This window comes from Neltuma alba, unplaced genomic scaffold (genome assembly GCF_004799145.2).
Source record: "Neltuma alba isolate B1F8T4 unplaced genomic scaffold, ASM479914v2 tig00011497_pilon, whole genome shotgun sequence".
In the NCBI taxonomy this organism is placed as follows: Eukaryota; Viridiplantae; Streptophyta; class Magnoliopsida; order Fabales; family Fabaceae; genus Neltuma; species Neltuma alba.
This window is the reverse complement of record NW_021636165.1, coordinates 460,822-481,830: the sequence shown is the minus strand read 5'-3', so window position 1 is coordinate 481,830 and position 21,009 is coordinate 460,822. Positions and strand designations below refer to the sequence as shown.

The 21,009-nt window shown below is 33.0% G+C and overlaps 3 protein-coding genes across 4 annotated transcripts; all 3 read right to left on the bottom strand.

Moving 5' to 3' along the window:
- Positions 1–3,122: 3,122 nt before the first annotated feature.
- LOC114714239 (probable purine permease 10) lies at positions 3,123–5,316 on the bottom strand. Of its 2 annotated transcripts, none has more exons than XM_028898969.1 (2): positions 5,149–5,316; positions 3,123–4,705 (listed from the first exon to the last, which is right to left on the bottom strand). In XM_028898969.1, exons 1-2 carry the CDS (start codon positions 5,183–5,185, stop codon positions 3,498–3,500), a joined length of 1,245 nt encoding a protein of 414 aa, XP_028754802.1. In that variant the 5' UTR covers positions 5,186–5,316; the 3' UTR covers positions 3,123–3,497. The 2 variants fall into 2 exon arrangements, with proteins under 2 accessions (XP_028754802.1, XP_028754803.1); XM_028898970.1 differs by lacking the exon at positions 5,149–5,316 and adding an exon at positions 4,794–5,080.
- Positions 5,317–8,464: 3,148 nt separating this feature from the next.
- On the bottom strand, positions 8,465–9,875 carry LOC114714276 (probable purine permease 10). The gene is made up of 2 exons (XM_028899004.1): positions 9,842–9,875; positions 8,465–9,660 (listed from the first exon to the last, which is right to left on the bottom strand). Exons 1-2 carry the CDS (start codon positions 9,873–9,875, stop codon positions 8,465–8,467), a joined length of 1,230 nt encoding a protein of 409 aa, XP_028754837.1.
- A 3,418-nt stretch (positions 9,876–13,293) lies between these two features.
- On the bottom strand, positions 13,294–14,316 carry LOC114714275 (purine permease 21-like). Its single transcript, XM_028899003.1, has one exon. It carries the CDS (start codon positions 14,314–14,316, stop codon positions 13,294–13,296), a length of 1,023 nt encoding a protein of 340 aa, XP_028754836.1.
- Between the last annotated feature and the right edge of the window lie 6,693 nt (positions 14,317–21,009).

The following is a 21,009-nucleotide window of genomic DNA, read 5'->3' as shown; positions in this document are numbered from 1 at the left end:
GACAGACAGCAACGAGTTCGAGTGGAGCTCGAGTGCAAAATGAGAGGCATAATGATACGTAGAAATAGATGAATCATAGAAGAGAGGCTGATATGTGTCACCTCACTGGTTGAATGTTAGGTTGGTTATTTTTGAAGATATTTGGTGCATTTAAGTTTTGCATGATTGATATGATGGTCCAACGTGAGCCTCATTTCTTTAGTTCACGGTACTAATCTAATAGTTTAGGATCCAAGCTACTACCACAAATTCCTAAAATAAGAACTAGTTGGGGAGAACCGACTTGGATGTTAATTTAAAAATAAATATTCAAAACTTATTCTATTTGAACCGTTCGTATTAGATTTGGATAGTTCATATTTGATTTTTTTTAAATAATTATTTTAATGGGTATATAATATAAAATAACGATAATATCTTAACTATCACTTTTTAAAAATAATTAATTAAAAAACACTAAATTTAGACTGTCCAGATTAGATACTCATATTAAAGATGAGCACCCAAACTGATTTTTTAGAGATTGAATTTGGTCATAAATATAATACTGAAATTCACTTTGTCTTTCATCTTTTTGCAAAATACCCCTATTGATTGTAAGAGGTTTCTACTAAAAGATAATTCTAATCATTCAATACATATGATTGAAGAGAATAGTTTAGAGAGATTAACACAAACTTGTAAAAATAACCAACTTAATTACTTTTTTTAATATTTTAAATTAGTTATTTAGCTTTTATATTAAGTATTAGAGGTAGTATTATCCTTCCTCCATATCCCTTCGTATCCTTCTCACTTATCTACCATAATTTGACAGCGAATTTTATTTTTGCTTGAGTCTTTTTCACATGGATTTGTTAAATTTGTGTTCTTATCTTCTTTTCTCTGTCTTTTAATAATTCTATTTTCATGCTAAATTATTGTAGTATGTAAAACTCTAAACTCATGTTTTCTTAATATATTTTGTTTTATTCCAAAAAAATGAGAGTCCAACGCTACAGATAGTCCATATTATATTTAATGCTTTGATTTTGGGACCTGAATTGATATTTTCTTAAAAGTTGGCTATCTGTTAGTTTTTAAATACAACTTTCATATATTTTTCATCCAATCCTTAATGTAAGACTTACTTAAATAATTTGAGTAAATTAAAAATGTTAGTTAAATTAGTTAATATGATTTTCCCCCCCTAAAACACCCTAAGCATATTCCTTACTTCCCTTTTCTCCCTTTCTCCTACTTGATTATTGTTAGAAATATATCGCTAGGTTTAATTTAGAAAAAAATTGATAAATATGTAAAATAAGTCTCATATATAGTATGAACATCAACTCTCTAATTAGGTCTTATATTGAGGATAGGGGGAGTATTTTATTGTATGCTCATTCTTTTGGGCTTTAATTTCACCTGTATATAGTTTTCCAGTGAAGCATACAATTGCCAAGTTGAGTAGGGTTCTTGCTTCATTGCTTATCATTGTGATAGGATATAATTTGGGTCTGCCAAATCTAGCTTTGGACAATCTAGATTTAAAGCTTTTAAATTTTAATTTTCAAATGATAGTTTATTTTTATGAAAAATTTTGAAAATTATCTCTATTCTAGATAGCACATCTATTAAAATAAAAATAGATTAAAAATGCCAAAATAATGTTAAATGTAGATAGCCTAATTAGAAGATCAAATTGTGATATTGATGCATGAATGATGAGGATGGAAATCCGAAAACTAATTCCCAACTTAATTCTTGTTTATACCTCTTTAATCGGCCAATTCGATCCAAAAATTAATATGTATAGTCAATTTCTAAAATTAATAATTAGGATCATCTTCATCCATTGCCTTTGCTAGATAATTAGAAAGGCAAGTCTGTTTGGTTAAAAAAAGACAGAGAATACAGGAATGGTAGGTCTCACTGGTCAAATATTCTCTCCTATTCCACGATTATACATATCAAATAGGATCTGAATTATGAAGTTGGATGTTTATGTTAAAAATATGAAAATGCCATTGTATGAAGAAATAATAAAGGATATCCATGAACTTTCAAATTGATATTCAGAACTGAATTACAATTCATTATATTCATATAATCACATTCTTTTATTTAAACATAATATAAGAAATATAATTGTTTATCATAATAAAATCACAGGCGTGTGATTTACTTAAACAAAGTACACAACACATATATTGAATGTCACTTAATATAAGAGCTATATAATTAATTTGAGGAGATTAAAAAAATTATAAAGTTGGCTATTTGTAATAAATTAAATGAGTGTTGACTTTCATAAAATGCCTCGTATGTATTGAAATTATCCCTTGATGAAGCCTCTAAACATGTGTAATCAATAGTAATATTTTGGTGAAAAAGTTATAAATTTAGAAGATAAAATAAATTGAAATATTATATTTAAAAAAAAAGTAAACATTTTATCTAGTTTTTTTTTTTTGGCTAGCTATATAGTTCTTATATTAAGAATAGAAGGTAAGAACGTAAGATATATATACTCATCATATGATTTTTATTTTTATTTTTGTTTTGAGTCCACGCTAATATTTGAGGAGGGATCAAACCCCATGTGTGTCCCGTCCCCCCCCGCCCCCCGGGGGGGGTAACAAGGATCAAACCCGCGTGTTAAAGCCACAAAGGGCACCCTTGGTACCACTCAGCCAAGAAGCTGGCATCATATAATTATTAAACAGATAATTATTATAAGTCATACTTTAATTATTAGAGCTCAATAATTAAGGACATCGATCATGGTGGAATGTGACTTTTTTTTTTTTTTTGCCGGATGGCGGATTGTGACTTTTTATTTTTTTGCCGGATGGTGGATTGTGACTTACAACAATAATTGCTGCTGAACTGTTTTTGGGTTTGACTAACTCTCTGTGATACATTACATAGTTAAAAAAAAAAAAGTAAGATTAATTAAGAGCTGGCAAGAACAATTTGCACCGAAACATTTTCCAGGGTTTTTTTTTGGCCTGATTCCAAGGGGAATTTCCCCATTTTCTACCGGACAAAAATTTATATTCTTTTGTTATTGGTGGCTTTTCCAAGCTCAATCATAATTATACTATATTTTTCCTGAAATTTATTCAAAATATAACTTATTAGTCATTAAAAGAAATGTCCCAGGCACTAATATTGCATTGTACGAGTATTTATTATAATAAATTAAGGTGGGGTTCTGTATTTATCAACTTATGAAAGAAGCTTTCACTTCCCAACTGTTTCCACTTATTACAAATAATAAATTGGTGGTCCCATCTGTTAACTGAGCCTTCCAAGAATTTGCATGCGTATCACGTGCATGAGAGACCCATGAAAATGATCTCTTCTGTGAGATAGACTGAAGAATTCTACGTCTTAGCATCACAACATTGAGAATCTGTAGATTGCCTTGTAAGAAAAGAATTCAACTACATGCATGCTTCCATATATCTGTGTGTGTGTGTGTGTTGAGAGAAATTCTTGCACTCCCAGTTTCATACTGTCCTGTTTTCTACTTGCTCAGATACTCCATTGAGCGAGTCTCTTGATAAAGCATCACTGTTTCTGTGCTGAGGCTGGGAATTGGTCTCATCCAGGTACTGCTGGTAGGTGTATGAGAGAAAGCCCCAAAGAGCAAGGAACAGAGATATCACCTTCAATCCATTCATCTTGTCATGGAAGAATATTACAGCCAAAATGGGTACAATTGGCAAACCCAAAACAGTTATCACGTTTGAGAACACAGACGACACCTCCAGAATCAAACCCACACTTCCCACGCTAAAAACTTGCCATGTTATAGCAGCAAAGCTCAAGTTCAGCACATAACTTGCCTTCCCCGTTCTATACTCCTTCATTTCTGCCTGCAAACCTCTAAATTCCCCACTAGCGAACAGCCCCACCAGTGTTGCCAATGTTGCCACAAGGAATTGGTATATTATCATGTCTAGAATCACCTTGAAATTTACCCTTTTGAAGACTTTCCCGAATGCAAGCTGTGTCAGAGAAAGCACCAGTCCATACCCGGCTGAACCAGCAACTGTGCATATGAACCCAATCACATACTTCTGTTTTGAAACTTGTGTGGATGCTGAAGGAGAATCAATATGAAAGACAAGGATGACGGAGGAGATTGTTAAAACGACTAAAGAGTTTATGATGTACGGTGTGAATTTGAGTGAATTAAGGAAGAAGGAGAAGAAGGCATTGAAGGCTAATTGGGAGGAGGAAATAAGAGAAAAAGTAGAAACAGGAAGGTAAGAGAGGCCAACAGAGTATAAATAACAGTCTAATGCCACAATAAGGCCAAGGGTGACATAAACAAGTGCTAGCTTTGAAAACGGGGGCTGTTCCTGGTTGTGAATAACGGTATTTGTAGCAAACTTTTTTTTGGATGCAGGGATAGAGTACAACGGGAGGAGAATAGGGAAACCCACAAGCTGGACAAGTGTTCCCAACCATTTGCTGTGTCCACCTTCTTGATAATACTGTCTTCCCAAGAGTGTTGCAGCTGATTGCGCCACCAAGACAGAGACAACATAGACGGCTATTCTTAACCAACGTTGATGTCTCTTCTTGTTTTTGATTGCAGAGCTTTCTTCATTAGGGATATCACCGGCATCTCCATTGTGATCTGTTTGCTTGGCTGCATCAGACTCTGTATCAACATTTGGATTCTTCTTGTCCTTGGCTCCACCAGATTCTGATAAAACAATTCAAATGACCGATCAATTAGCTATACATAGGTGATCATATTCTATCCCAAGAAAGTGGGTAGCTGACTGAAACACCTGTAGAGACCACGGTATCATGAAGCATTTATATTACATAGATATGTCCGGTGGTTGGATTTATCAAAGTCTGCCTATGTTTCAAGTTCATATGCTCTCTTAGATATCATCCAACTTCACATTAGAACCACGCTATATTCCTCTATTGCATCCTTCTCATGCTGTTTAATCTCAGGCAGGTAATTTTCATGAATCCAAGTTAAAAAGCTTTGAACATCAATTTTAAGTAGCTATGTCATTGAAGTGAGATCATGTTTATATATGTGCAGCAAATTTCTGCAGGATGATATGTGATCTATGAACAGAAGAGAGATGATAGTATATGTGTGTGCACAAGATGAGAAATTTGACATACCGATTGTAGAAAGCTGCAATTCTTGAGGTTCTCCCATGTCAATTGCGAAGAAATTATAGAAAATGAGTGAGAGAAAAACGAAATGGATTGATATATTATATAAAGAGAGAGATATGAATCATACACAATAAAATAGGAGGCAGACAATATAGGGTTCAAACTCAACAATGATGCTCAACCACCAGTGACATGCAACAATTCTTTATACGACTCAGCAATGCTCAACTGTTAGGTTGGTTATTTTAGCTTTCAAATGGACAATATCTTTTCAATCTTATCTTGCCTAATATTTGACACGGTGTGTTTTGCATGATTCATAATGATAAAAGACAAATACCTTCCAATTAGGTTTGTTTTATAAAAAGATCTAAGAACTTATAATTGTTTAAGGAACAAGAGTCCTTATATTGTTGACTTTAACTTGAGTTGAAATGGATAATAGGTAATCTTTCATGCAATGTTGTGTTCTTCCACTCGTGATTCTCTAATTGAGAATTTTCACGTACATTGTTGTGCTTATTTTTACTATCTTTCATTGAAATATATTATTTTTGGCTCTTAATGTAAGAGTGAAATAATTTATTTGTAAATATTAAGAAAATTAATTAAGTTAGTTATTGATAATAAATATATGTTGGATTCTTTCAAATTATCATATTTAATTATATGCAATAGAACTATATGTTTCAAGGTGAAAATTCCCTTCATATATATAAAATCAATCAGATACTCTGAAAAAAGTTATAAATTTAAAAGATAAAATGAATCAAAATTTTATATTTAGAATTAAAACAAACTCCTTATTTATCTCTTATATTTAGGATGGTTAAAAGTAATGTTTTCGGACAATATTCACCCTTTGAGAAAACCAGCATTAGTTTGGTGCACGGCCGGTAGTTGCACGTGATCCGCACGTGGCCTTGCCTTCTCTGCCCATTTGGCCACAGCTACCCCTCTGTCCATATTCTCACTCACTCACGCGACTCACTTGCAAAATGTTTCGTAACTGTAAAATTCAGCAATGGAAAAGGGAAATTTGCAGAGGAAAAGAAAATTGCATTTACTCCAACAAAAGAAAGGGAAAATTGCATATTTTCCATCGCAGATGACTGTTTGGTAGCATCTACTTCGCAAAGACCATTTTCCAGCACCTTCAGATTTTCCCTCAAACATGGGAGAATCCGTTCATTCGATTTTATATAGATAGGATCCAATTTTCCTGCATGAGAAATTCCCAAATGTCCCTTCACCCGCTCAACCGTTCATCATTCTCGTTCACTCCTTTGTGTCCGCGTTCACGGCTGTGGCTTATTGATTGATGGACCATTCTGGGGTCAATCGTCATCAACAGTGCCTTCTTCTTCATTCTCCCTCGGAACCGACCCGACCCGAGTTTGACCATCTTGGTCCAATTGCTCTGCAAGAGGAAAGGTGGTACAGTGTGAAAACCCAGCACGTCGATTGCGGTTCTGTTATCGCCGGCGGATTCTTCATCCTCCTTTGACGGCTTCTTTGTTCGTGGTTATCTGCAGCTCTTCATATCTGCCTTCTTCACTGTCCCTTTTTTTTCAAAACAAAATTTATTGCTGCGCTCATCTAAACATGAATGGAGGTTGGGGCGTTAAGCGATGAAGAAGATGACGGAACAAATTTTTTCGAATGAGACGAGAGTATTTTGGATATTTTGTGTTCTATATTTTTCTGATTTTTTTTTATTTATCATTTTCTTTTTCTTTACCAAACATTCATGCGGTTGGAGTTTTTCATTCTACTATCTCTTCCTTCCCTTCCAGTCCACTCCATTTCCTTCATTTCCATCAAAATTAAAGTTAACGCAGCGATTACCTCAAATTCTTAAAGTATAAGGAGTGTTTTTTTTCCTTGGAACAAACAAAATAAAGATATAAGGATCAATTTAAAAATTCAAGTAAATTATAAGAATTAAAATATTAGCGCTCAATTTTACAAAAAAGGATTAATTTTCCAATATATATATAGAAAACAGCAAAATTTTGGGGGTACGTAATTAATTTGTTTCCTAAAAAAATGTTTGATTTTTACTTAAAGAACCTGACGTGTGACGCTCAAATAATATTAAAAACTGATTTTTTAAAATTATTTCATAAAATAAAAACAAGAAGTTGTACTAGCTATTCGCAAAGACAAAAGCTAGGCTAGGTTCTTCATAATTATTAAATTCATTTTTATAATCAAATTGACAAAAATGCTCTCTTTGCAATCATCCATGGTATAACACAGGCAAAGCTATCACAAAAATAATACAAGGAACACAAAAGGTGACATAACAGGGATAAAAATGTTCTGATAATAGGGGTATTATACGGAAAAAATAATTAGTATCGGATACTCCAAATTTAACTTTATATTTAAGAAGAAATAAAAATTTTCAAATAAACCTTTTGTGTAGGATAAGACGAAGTAGATAGTGAAAGAGAGCATAGCACATCTCCCAAATTAAAGGGTTCTATTATGATTCATTCATTGTAAAATGCTGAACACGTTTCGATCCCAAAAAAAAAAAATGGTCAACACGTGAGTAACAATTTGGGTGTCAACTAATTATATGGCCATTAATTAATTGAATCCTTCAGGAACCAAATCCTCAACAGCAATCCTACCATTCATGCATTAATTTGAAGAGAGAGTGACATATAAGAATTATGCCTGAGATATGGTATTTTTGTTTTTGTTTGTTAGGAGCGTGGGCATCCTCTGCCGGTCTCAGAAACTAGTATTCTTCAAGTTATGTACATAGAGCGAAAAACAGACTCTTATCAATTAAATTTGTATATAAGATCCACTTTGTAGTTCAATTTTTTAATTAAAGTAGTTAGTTTTATAATAAGAAACCCAGATACTCCTCCGATCCTTAATATAAGACTCAATTCTTGAGTTGGTTTTGGTCCTAAATATAAGACCTATTTCTCATATTTATCAATTTTCTCTAAATTACCCCTATGATACTCTCTCAACCATAATCAAGTAGAAGAAGGAGAGGGGGTATTAAGAAAGATGATTATGGTGTTTTAGGAAAAATGTGTCATTTTTCTTATAATTAACTAACTTACCTAACTTCCTTAATCTAATCAAATTAGTTCAATGGGTCTTATATTAAGGACCAGAGGAGTAGTATACAAAGAGTTGTGAATCAAACGCTGCTAAAATATCACACATATATATATATATGGTCCATATCTTGTTATTACACATTATTCTTACTCTTTTCTCTTCATTTCTTTGGGTGTAGAGGATTTGGATCGACTATTTAATCCTACTACCTGGTTCGTTCATTCATTCATTCATTCAAATCTTGAGATGGTGAACCTCTAAGAGAATCTCCACTTTTTCTGACTTTAGTATTGGGTTGGATTTCATCCAGATATTGCTGATAGATATATGAGCAAAAGCCCCAGAGAGCAAGCACCAATGGTATGGCCTTCAAGCCTTGCATTGCTTCATGAAATATCACCACAGCCAGAATAGGCACAATTGGAAAACCCACAACACTAATGGCATTAGAGAACAAAGAAGACACCTCTAGAATCAAACCCAGATACCCCACTGTATAAAGCTGCCATGTTATAGCACTGAAGCTCAAAATTATCACATAACTTGCCTTCCCCATCTTGTACTCCTCCATTTCTGCCTTCAATCCTTTGAAATCCCCACTACCAAACATTCCCACCATTGTTGCCAAAGTTGCAACCAGTGAGTGATACACTAACATGTCCAACACCACCCTGAAGTTTTCATTTCTCAGAACTTTCCTGAATGCATATTGTGTCAGAGAAAACTCCAGTCCATACCCAGCTGAAGCACCAACTGTGCTTATGAACCCTATTACATACTTCTTCTTTGAAATTTGTGAGGATGATTCTGAAGAAGAAGAAGAAGAAGAAGAATCATCGGTTTCAAACACAAGTAGGATGGAGGAGATTGTTAGAAGGACCAGAGAGTTTATGATGTAAGGTGTGAATTTCTGTGAGTTAAGGAAGAAGGAGAAGAATGAGTTGAAGGCTAAGTCTAATGAGCAAATGATGGAATATGTAGAGACAGGAAGGTAAGAGAGACCTATAGAGTATAAGTAACAGTTTAATGCAGCAAGTAAACCAAGGGAGGCATACACAAATGCCAACATTGACACAGAAGGTTGCTTCTGATTGTGATTAATGTTGTTTGTCGCAGTAATGGAGTGTTTGGAAGCAGGAATACAATAAAATGGGAGCAGAATAGGGAAACCCACAAGCTGGACGAGTGTTCCTATCCATCTGCTCTTTCCACCTTGTTGGTAGTACTGCCTTCCCAATAGGGTTGAAGCTGATTGGCCCACCAACACAAGAACAGCGTACAAGGCTATTCTTAACCAACGTTGATGTCTCCTTTGGTTTTTGACTTCAGTCTCTGGTTGATTAGGGACATCATTAGCATCTCCGTTGGGATTTTCTTCCCTGCCCGCGTTAGATTCCGTCAATTCTTTGGCTCCATCTGACTCTTGAAAAAAAAAAAAAAAAAGTCCAATAATTATATAGAGTATAATAACATGCATGTCAAATATTAGATTTATATATGTACAAACACAAAAATGCACCAAGTTTTTGCTTGTGATTTCTGTTATGAAAACGGAAGATATATAAAATTGGGTATCATATAGAAGATGAGAATTGTGACGTGCCTATTATGGGGAGCTGCACTTGAGGTTCTCCCATGGCTAATGTGAAGAAATTGAGAAGAAGAGAGAGAATAATGAGTTTGAGGTTGAGAACGAGTTTGATACCCGGAGGCGTGGAATTTTGAGACAGCTTTATGATTCAAAAACTAGAGCAAAATCAAAAGTAGCAAAGTGCAAGAAATCACAAGAGACAAATTAAAAACATAGTTGAGGAATTCCCAACTCAAAACTCAACACACAAAATGGAGCAGGAGTCCAAGAAAGATGTGTTACCTTGGTGATTTTTATTCCTCGGACCTTTTAGCGTTGGCCTCTCTTTTCTTTTAATGTCTCCAACCCCTTTTATATGCAGATCATGACTAGAGATCACTCAATATTGCACCATTATGACTAGGATTCTTGCCATGCTTTGTATATAGCTTCCATTTTTATGCTTATTAAAAGAGATTTGGCTTTCATAAAAGACAGGTCAATCTTACAAATCTTTATCAACCTCAGTTTTAATTTTGGAACATTTTCCTTGCCACCACTGTTCAGAAGGTCTTTTATTAATTCACCCTTTTCAAATTTTCCCCTTTTCTTTTTCCTTTTGAAATTTTCACACACAAGTTTCACTCAAATGAAATTAAATAAAAAACAAGGAAAGAAAGGAGACGCAAGATTCAAATCATTTAAAAAATATTTATTTTTTAGTAGTATTTTATTAGTTTTGTAGCAATGCTTGGACAGGTGATCACAAGAAGTTATTTCCACCCTCTATAAAACTTGGCAGAACAACCCCCATCATCTGCCAACCATCGTAAGTTAGATGATGTTGCAGAAGTTTATGGCAATATTTCACAAAGCCAAGGAATAATCTATATCACGAATCACTATGATGTCGACATAAAAGATTAGTCAAATTAAAGAAGATTAACTAATTCGAATTAATGAACAGGTCGTGTTGATAAAGGTATAAAGTAAGAAAATATAAGGGACATAAGAGAAATATAAGAGCATGCAAGAGGGAAGTAACAGAGATATCCATTGATAAGACATGGGGGATAATTATCATTCTTTTGATTTTGACGTGCGAACAAGCCACAAGCAAGGACCGTATTCATCCTTTGCCCCTTGATCACTAAAAAATAACTCAAAGATTATATACATGCATACATACATACATACATATATATATATGTAATGGCTCATAGAACTCGTACACTGGATGAAAGTTCTTTAACTTAACGTCTTCACTTCAAGAAAGCAAGATAAAAGCAAGTGCATAGCTAAGTCTCTTGGAAGAGTTGGGTTCATGAAGACCACAATTAGAGTCATTAATCCTAATAAAGAGTTGGAGATATATTTATGGACATCCACTATGACACTAACTCCTCTGTTTCTAAACCTAAGAGTTAATCAGGATCCTAAATATAAGATATCAATTCATTTTGTCTTTCAAATTTATAGTGTTTTCTTGAAAATATTATTATTGATTATAAGATATCTCCACCGAAGTATAGTTCCAATGTACATATTGAATGAGAGTAATTTAAGAAAGGCAATATTATAATTAACCCATTTAACTAATTTTTTAATCTTCCCAAATTAATTATCTAGTTTTTATATTAAGAACCAAGGATAGTAATGATTAATTAACTCAGAATGAGGTGTCCAACGTCCCTAAAAGCACTCCCAACACGGCTTCAAGCAGAGTACAATCAGAACCAACTTCTCAATGTTTTACTTTTTCTAGTCAACGGCTTTGCCTGTTAGTTATTGGCCTAGATCGAAGACTTTCAGGTTGATGATACTCACTAAATGCACACACCTGCTATATTGTTATTTACCTGCGAGAAAGAGAGAGTTTTTTTTTCCCCCAATATAAGTTATCTTATTAGATTTATTTCACTTCTACCCCTAATTTGTTGTTGTTTTGTTATTTTTTTAAAAAAATATATTAAATGGGAAGTAAAATTGAAAAGTTATTAAATTTTGAAAAAAAAATCATAATATTTAAAAATTATTTTATTCTGATAAAACATGTTAAAAATGTCTTATAAATAAAATCAGAAAAATGCTGACGCAAATATTAGAACAATTCCGCCCTCTACTTGGGAAATTTTAGAACCATTACGCTATTTCATGGACATGTATCTCATTGTGTGGAGAGAACATGTTTAGCAAAAGGAGAATGTTAGGTTTGGAAATTAAATGAGGAGTTTGGCATAAAGCAATGTTTTTTTTTTCCCCTCTTGTGTTAATTTTATGGGGAATAAGTGGAGACTCCAAGGAAAGCATATATAATTTTTTGACAAATAAAATGTCCTCATACAATTTTTAATATTCCAACCATACCCCTTGGCCTAATATCTTAAAAATATACCAAGCTTATAATTAAAAGACTAACATAATATTTTCAAAATGAAAATATTGAACTAATTACAATATCATGACATTTTAAGTAAGAATCACAAAATAAATTATTATATGAGCCTTTCTTTGCCCTCCTTGTTGCCAAATATGACGAGTTTCATGCCTGTTTGGCATAGCCTATAAGCAGCTTGTCAATCATAATTTATGAAATACGAGATGTATATATATATGTATATATTTATAAGTGGTTTGAGTTGTGGTTCCAAACAGGGGCTTCATAAAATAAAAACGAGACAACTGGGTCAGACTGTGAATATGAAAATATCACCGTGCCTTGTGTGTTGGGTCTTGGAGTTGTAGTAGTAGTAATAATAATAATAACAACAACAACAGTTTTAGTTACGAGTAAGCTTGCCCCACCGATGATGATGATATTTCCTTCAAGAAAGTAATTAACTTATAATAAGGGAGACATACAAGCTTTGGCCCTAGAGCTTCAATTATTGCAATATATTATTGGTTAGCACTTGAGCAAAATTAAGCTGTCAATGAAAGGCAATAAAATATTTAAACATTGTTTTGTTGGTCTTTTTCTTTCTGTGGTGTTAACGAAGCTTAACATGTGAGGATGCTTTCCTAAAAAACGAAAAGAGTTTGTGGAGAATTCAAGGGAAGGATAATTCTTGACAAAAATGTCCTCACCCAATTTTTAACGTTCCAACTATAGCCCTTGATTTATTACATAATAAAGAATTTGCATCATTGTGGGCAATTTAATTTATAAGTGTCTTCATTATTTTTCCCTTTTCCTACATATATCTTTCAATATATATATATATATATATTCATACCAAACATGTAATAGTTGTTATTTCCCATTCCTTTTCCATTTATACGATACACTATCATTATTTTATTTACGCCTCAATCATAACCCCCCAAAAACAAAATACTCTTTCGGTCCTAAATATAAGATCACCTTTGTAGTGTAATTTACATTACAAAATGGGTCTTATATGTGGGACTGGAGAAATAAATAAGTAACATGTATAATTCATTATTCTTTTCACCGTGTGAGACTGTGAATCTCTGAAATATCACTATGGCTTGTGTGTTGTTGATGAGTCTTTGGAATCAGTCTCATCCAGATACTGCTGATAAACGTATGACAAAAAGCCCCAAAAAGCAAGCACCAAAGATATCACCTTCAATCCATTCATTGTGTCATGGAACAACAAAACACCCAAAATTGGCACAATTGGCAAGCCCACAATGCTTAAGGCATTAGAGAACAAAGAAGACACCTCCACAATCAAACTCAAACACCCCACTGCATAGACTTGCCATGTTATAGCAGTGAAGCTCAATGTCAACACATAACTTGTCTTCCCCATCTCATACTCCTCCATTTCTGCATTCAAAACACTATACTCGCCACTTCCAAACAGCCCTATCACTGTTACCAAACACGCCACAAGTGACGGATACACTATCATGTCCAAAGTCGCCTTGAAACTTTTGCCCCCTACAACTTTACTGAATGCAAGCTGTGTCAGAGAAAGCATCAATCCATACACAGCTGCAGCAGCAAGTGTGCTTATGAACCCAATCGCATATTTCTTTTTGTCTGAAACTTCACTGTTGGATTCTGCAGAAGAACCGGTTTGAAGAACGAGGAGGATGGAGGAGATTGTTAAGAGGAATACAGAGTTTATGATGTAAGGTGTGAATTTCTGTGAGTTGAGGAAGAAGGAGAAGAAGGCATTAAAGGCTAATTTTGATGAGCATATAAGAGAATATGTAGAAACAGGAAGGTTAGAGAGACCCACAGCATATAAGAAGCAATCTAATGAAAGAAGAAGGCCAAGAGAGACATAGACAGAAGCCAGCATTGAAGCAGAAGGTTGCTTATCATTATGGTGAATGGAGTGTTTGGATGCAGGAATAGTATAAAATGGGAGAAGAATAGGGAAACCCACAAGTTGGACGAGTGTTGCTATCCATATGCTGTTTCCACCTTCTTGGTAGTAGAGTCTTCCCAGGAGTATTGCACTTGATTGGCCCACCAACACAAGGACAACGTACAAGCCTATTCTTAACCAACGCTGATATCTCTTTTTCATTTTGATTACTCGTGTGCTTGATTGGCTTCACAAATTACCATTAACCCCATTAGGGATTGTTTCGGTTGCTCCTTCAGATACTGAAAGAAATAAATAAATGAAAATATTAGTCCCTGAACTATATATAAGAACATGACATTAGAACACAAGTTCATCTGAAAGTGTCAAAACAGTAGAATCAGGAGACAAGATTGTGAATACGGAGCAAATTTTTGCTGTGTATTCGTAATTTCAGCAGAGGAAGAGAGATCAAACTTATTTACATTATTAATTGACCTATACCTATTTTGGTAAGCTTCACTTCTTGAGCTTCTCCCATGGCAAATTTGAACGAATTTCAGAAGAGAGAAGAAGAAAGGAATTAGTGGCTCTTGTTGTAATACTACACTTCGTCGTTTATATATTTGTAAGTCCGGACAAGTTCAAACGAATTCCATTTTACATGGAAGATATATTGTTTGACAAGTAATTACAACGAAAAGGAATTATTGATGAAGCCAAAAGGCCATTTTATCGTTTAAAAAATTAACAATTTTTTTAATATAATACATTCATTAATGCCGTCACTAGTGTGTGTGGTGTGTGTGTGTATGGCAACCAGCTTGCATCTAAGTTTGCTTAATTAGTTTAGTTACCTCTTGGCTGGAGTTAAGGAGGTGTCACAATACTAAATAGGCGGAATATATCATGAAGGGTTGGCACAAGATTTTTTAAAACTACATACACAAACAAATGCATTTATATACATCTGTACATGTTTCTGTTTGGGCGTTTTATTATCAATGTTTTTTTTTAAACGACGTAAATTTATTTTTTTATAAATGCATTCAATTTTTGTAACTCAACATTATATAAATACATGTAACAAATCCTTTGAAATTAATTCAGGCCAAATAAGTCATGGGGCAACCAAAAAAGGGAAAAAGAAGAAGAAATAGCTGAGATGAAGATTTAGGATCCACATATATGATGATGTCGCGTGAAAAAGAAGTCATACTAGAATATGTGATGTTTATGTACTCCTCTAGACCTTAATATAAGATTTATTTAACTAATTTGATTACATTAAGGAAGTTAGATAAGTTAGTTAATTACAAGAAATATGACATGTTTTTCCTAAAATATTATAATCATCTTTCTTAATACCCCATCTCCCTCTTTACTTGGTAATGGTTGAGGGAGTATCCATAAGGGTAATTTAGAGAAAATTGATAAATATGAAAAATAGGTCTTATATTTAAGACCAAAATCAATTCAACAATCGAGTCCTATATTAAGAACCAGAGGAATATTAATTTCCAGTTTTAATACTTATTTAGGGTGCGTTTAGTATAAGGGAAAATGAGAAGAGGGAAGTGAAAGGAAAATTTTAATAAGCTCGATTTAAAAAACTAAAAAAGTGGAGTTAAAAGCTTTTAATTAATTATTATTATTTTATACTATCTCTTCTCTTTATTAAAATTTCAAAACCTCACTTCTCTAATTTTTTAAATAGAACTCATTAAATTTTCATTCTCCTTTCCTCCCCTCCATTTCCCTCATACGAAACAGTAGTTTAGTGTATATGTCTATCAACCTCCTTGTGAATAATTTTACTTAGTTCACCTCTTCATGGAGTTAAAGATAGGATACTAAATAAATAGTTGAATATGCTCCTATGGTTCTTAATATAAGATTTGATTGTTGGATTACTCTTGGTCTTAAATGTAAGATCTATTTCTCATATTTATTAATTTTTTTCTAAATAACCCTCTATTGATATTCTCTCAATTGTAATCAATTAGAAGAGGGAAGGAGGATATTAACGAAGATGATCATGATATTTTAGAAAAAAAAACATGTTATATTTCTTATAATTAACTAACTTAACTAACTTTCTTAATCTAATCAAATTAGTTAATTAGATTTACATTAAGAACAGAGGAAATGGAAGGTAAGGGGGAAGAGTAAGTTTTCTTTTCTTTTCTCTTTTCCCTTGGCCATCGAGGGGGAATAAGTTATCTATTTAATTTGTTCGGTGTCAAGATTATGTCATTGTATTACGAGGCCTTGTACAGGAATACAGAAGGGAATTGATACATATGAATATCTAGATCTACGTCTGCGTGTGGCCATCCAACAAAATATACGTACGTAAGGTACGTACGAGAGACCAGTGGAGACCAACAAGTATATATCCGTATAAATAATATCTGATTAGTTGTTTGTTATTGTTGGTTCGTTTTGTGACTTTCTATCTGCAAACTAAAAGATTGGGAGTTAATTATTTGAACTCTAAATAAGTTATTTGGAAGAAATAACAGTAACAAAATATCCCATGATGTAACGAGAACAAAAGATGACAAAGCAGTCGCCATTTACCAGCTGTTGAAATTGAAGGTGAAGGTTTATGCTGTACAGAATTCTTGAGAAAAGAATGACATGTTTTCATGAATAATGATGATGCAGATGCAAATAAAATTCTTTCAGAGCCTACGAAGAACGAACTGTTAGTCGATTTATGTCCACTTCAAAAATTAACCAAATTAATACAGTACAGTGCACGATCCGGGTCATATTCTCTTTAGGGAGTCTCTAAATAGAAATCCTAAGTAACTAAGTATGTAAAAGATAAAGAATAAACTTGGAAAAGGATTGATTTTCTTTTTAACTAACTAAATGGCAAAATTTAAAAGAATGCAAAATGAGTAAATAATTATTTTTTTGGGATTTTTTTTAGTTTATAAAATGGATATGAATGAAATAAACAAAGAAAATTAACAAGTGATAGCAAATGGAAAAGCAATCTTCTAGCACAATGACTAAGGCTATCATCACTTCAATTAATTTGGGAGTTAGCTAAATTCAAAAGACTCTAAGAGCTACCTCTTAGACTAGGGTTTAATTAGAATAATCAATATCAAACCATCTTGCATATTAATTACTCACAATTAAGCTGTTTCAGCACAATTAGCTAAAGAGAATCAAAGAAAAAAATTAACATTTTTAGTTCAATAACCAAGCTACCTTGAATTACCACTGAATATTCATAATAATTTCAAAACATAGTCTAAACAAGTACATGTTGAATTAGAAGGTGTATCAGACTCTAGCTGAGCTTGGAAGGAGTTTAACTATTGTAACAACTCTTTAATCTCTTGAGAACATGTTGAATTAGAAGGTGCTTCATTCCACATACTATTTCCTGCAACAAAATGAGAATGCAAAGGTAGATCATGATTGCTATTAAACCAAGTCATGCATGAGTCATACAATCAATTCCCAACAAAAACCAACCTAAAGAAACTCAAAACAATTCTAAAAAGCTAGAAAAATCAGAAAACTAATACAAAAACACACAAACAGAGAAAAATCTGGAAAAATTCCAGAAAATAAAGAAAATTGAAAAACTGCCTAGAATGAAGGAATTCTGCCAAAATTCACCACACTTGGGACTAAAACGCATAAAAGACAAAAATACCCATATTAGAATAATGTTAAGACAAAATGTATATTTTGTTATAGGCTTGAAATATTTTATTTCAGACAGGAATATTTCATTACATACTAAAATATTTTGTTTCAGATAAGAATATTTTGATAACTGTTTGAAGTGAGATATGGTTTATCTTACTTGAACTTATATTACAAAAAATTATAGTAAGAACTGTCATTTGCTTCTTATCTTTTGATCTTACATATTATTAATTTCAAAATGTATTACTAAATTTTAAGAAGATTATAATTTTAAAGACCTAGTGATAACTTTTTTTGATAAAAATTTTATAATTTTAAGGAATTATTCATAATTCATTGGGATAAATTTTAAGGAAGTATTGACTTTTTTATTACTTTTTTTTTGTATATAAATTTGTTGGGATACGATAGAAAGCTATTTCTGATTTTTAAAATATTTAATCTATTATTTATTTATTTACTATTGTAAAATGAGTTAAAATTTAATGTATTTACTTTTAAAACAATATATATGATCATGCGGTTTCTTTTTTCTTAGAAGAGGAGTGTATAAGGTTGGAGTCCCAAGCTCTAAAATACCAAGGGGTATTATAATCTTTTAATTTTATATATCTTGTTATAAATAAAATAAATGCATGTATTCCTTCCACATATTACCTCCCACCAAATATAAAATAAAAACCCCATTCCCAATCCCACTACCATTACCATTCCCAATCCCCTTTCCATCAAAATCAATCTCTCCCACCAAACATGGAATAAAAGCCACCTTTTAGACTCAGTTTAATTAGAATAATCAATACCAAGCCACCTTGCATAATAATTACTCACAATTAAACTGTTTCAACACAATTAGCTAAAGAGAATCATAGAAAAACAATTAGCATTTTTAGTCCAATAACCAAGCTACCTTGAATTACTATTAAATATTTACAATAATTTCAAAACACAGTTTAACCAAGTACAATGTAAATAAATTAAAGTTAATTACAGCATAATGTCAAATGCTAATCAAGGATTCCAACAATATAAATCATCGCAGCACATTCAAATATTATAAAATTCATTCTAAGACTGAGAAATCACAATTAAAATGAAAGAAGTAAATATTAGAAGAGCTGAAACTCCCTTTTGAAGCTCCAAGTTCAAGTTATAAATACTATGCTACAGAATTGAAGGATTTAGCTAAGCCTCTGCATCACTAAAGCTCTACTAAATGCTTCAATAATCACAGCCATAGCAGAACAGTGAAGGAGCCAATGAAAAATTCAGAGAAGTGCCGGAGACGGTGATAATGGGGGACTTGAACGGGAGCGGGAGAACGATGATGATGCTGGATGGAATTGGACCGATGGAATATGAAATCTGAAGGTGCAATTTTGCCATTCAAGCTCTGCTTCTGTCGAGCTCCTGTGGCCTCCACGTTGTCGCAATCCTCTGCTTCTCACGTTGTGTTTGCTGTCGCGTCGGGAAGAAGGAGGCAATGAAGTCGATGGTGATCTCTGTCGAGCTCCCCTGGTCTCCTCTCTCCCTCTGTTGCCGTCAAGCTCTTCTCGCCCATGTTGCTCGTGCCTTTGGTCTCCGTTCTCTTGAATATGATGATGAATAGTGTAGGTTTTGGGGAGGGAGCAAAACGCTTTTATTTATATATATTTTTTCCTTTTCTTTTTTATTTTTATTTTTAAATCTACCAAAAACCTGCAATCAAAATTTAAGAATAAGGTAGTATTAATTGTCCTTCAAAATCAATTAATCACAATTATGACAAATTTTACTCCTATTATGCACTAATTCAAATTAAAGCACTCTAATATGAATGAAACTCAAATAATGCAATCAAGAACCAATAATAATGACAAAAACCCACCAAAAATATATAAAAATAGATGTAAAAACATAGATTTGTCAGCTTGCACACAAAATAAAGGAAGATATAACCCTTATTGTATAGACAAGGGCCTTAGCTACATATGTGTGTATGCCTGTATATCATACTTAAATTCCAATACTCTCATCATATAATGACACGATCAATCATTTTGTACGTTCTTCCATCAGTAAGTTAAGTTGTTTGTGCCTTTACAAAAGGATGGTCTAGTAATGCTGCAGGAGATGGTCTCTTCGCAAGAGTTCTTGTAAAGCAGAGTTGGAGAAAATCTTTACCCTCCTTGCTTAACTCTTCTAGTGTGGGCGGGTGCTGCTCTTTAAAATGAACATTAAACAAGACCTGCACCTGCTTATCAACAAATGAATCTCTTCTAGTGTTAACTATATATTATAGGAAAAATTGGTAAAAAAATCCCCATTTGAAAAGTTAACTATAGAATGGGACCTAACCTTAAATGCAATAAGTTTCAGGGGTAAAAAAACCAAATAACCTGAGTTGCATATTGTTGATGCCGAGTTGCATATGCTTGATCCTAATATCACATATGCCTAGTTGCATATAAAATCTAATTGCATTTCACTAATTCTAATTGGATATCTTTGATCATCAGTTGTATATGCTACATCCTAATTGTATTTTGCATATGCCTAGTTGTATATAGGACCTAATTGGATATCATTGATCCTAATTCAATATATGTGATCCCAAGTTGCATATTCTTGATCCTAATTGCATATTGAGATGCCTTGTTGCATATAGGGCTCAAATGCACATCATTTGTCCTAATTGCATCTCATTGATTCCAAGTTGCATATGCTTGATTCTAATCGCATATTACTATGCCTAGTTGCATATAGAACCTAATTGCATATCAGTAATTCCAATTACATGTTCTTGATATCTAGTTGCATATTACATATGTCTAGTTGCATATAGGACCTAATTGCATATCATTGATCCTAATTATATGTTCTTGATCTTAGGATGTCTAGTTGTGTATACGATCTAATTATATATCAATAATCCTAATTATATATCTTTAATTAATCTCCAATTGCATATGTTTGATCTAATTGCATATTACTGATTCTAATTGCATATTCTTAATCTCTAACTGCATGTGCTTGATCTTAGTTATATTTCATTACAGGTATTTTGGTAATTTTGTTTCCCTTTTTAATTCTCCAAAAGGACGTCAAAAATTCATGTCTCATTCTACAATTAACTTCTCAAATAGCAATTTATCCCCAATTTTTCCTATATTATATGGGATACTATTTATCATATTGAAAGGTGACGTAAAGAGCAGCAATGGCTGCAGTAATATTGGGGTCATGAAATAGGATAAC

Coding starts and splice junctions, on each gene's coding strand:
- LOC114714239 (XM_028898969.1), bottom strand. CDS start 5,185: ATGGGAGAACCTCAAGAATTGCAGCTTTCTACAATCG. Junction 4,706..5,148: donor ATTGCAGCTTTCTACAATCG/GTATGTCAAATT, acceptor TTGTTTTATCAG/AATCTGGTGGAGCCAAGGAC.
- LOC114714276 (XM_028899004.1), bottom strand. CDS start 9,875: ATGGGAGAACCTCAAGTGCAGCTCCCCATAATAG. Junction 9,661..9,841: donor AGTGCAGCTCCCCATAATAG/GCACGTCACAAT, acceptor TTTTTTTTCAAG/AGTCAGATGGAGCCAAAGAA.
- LOC114714275 (XM_028899003.1), bottom strand. CDS start 14,316: ATGAAAAAGAGATATCAGCGTTGGTTAAGAATAGGCTTGTACGTTGTC.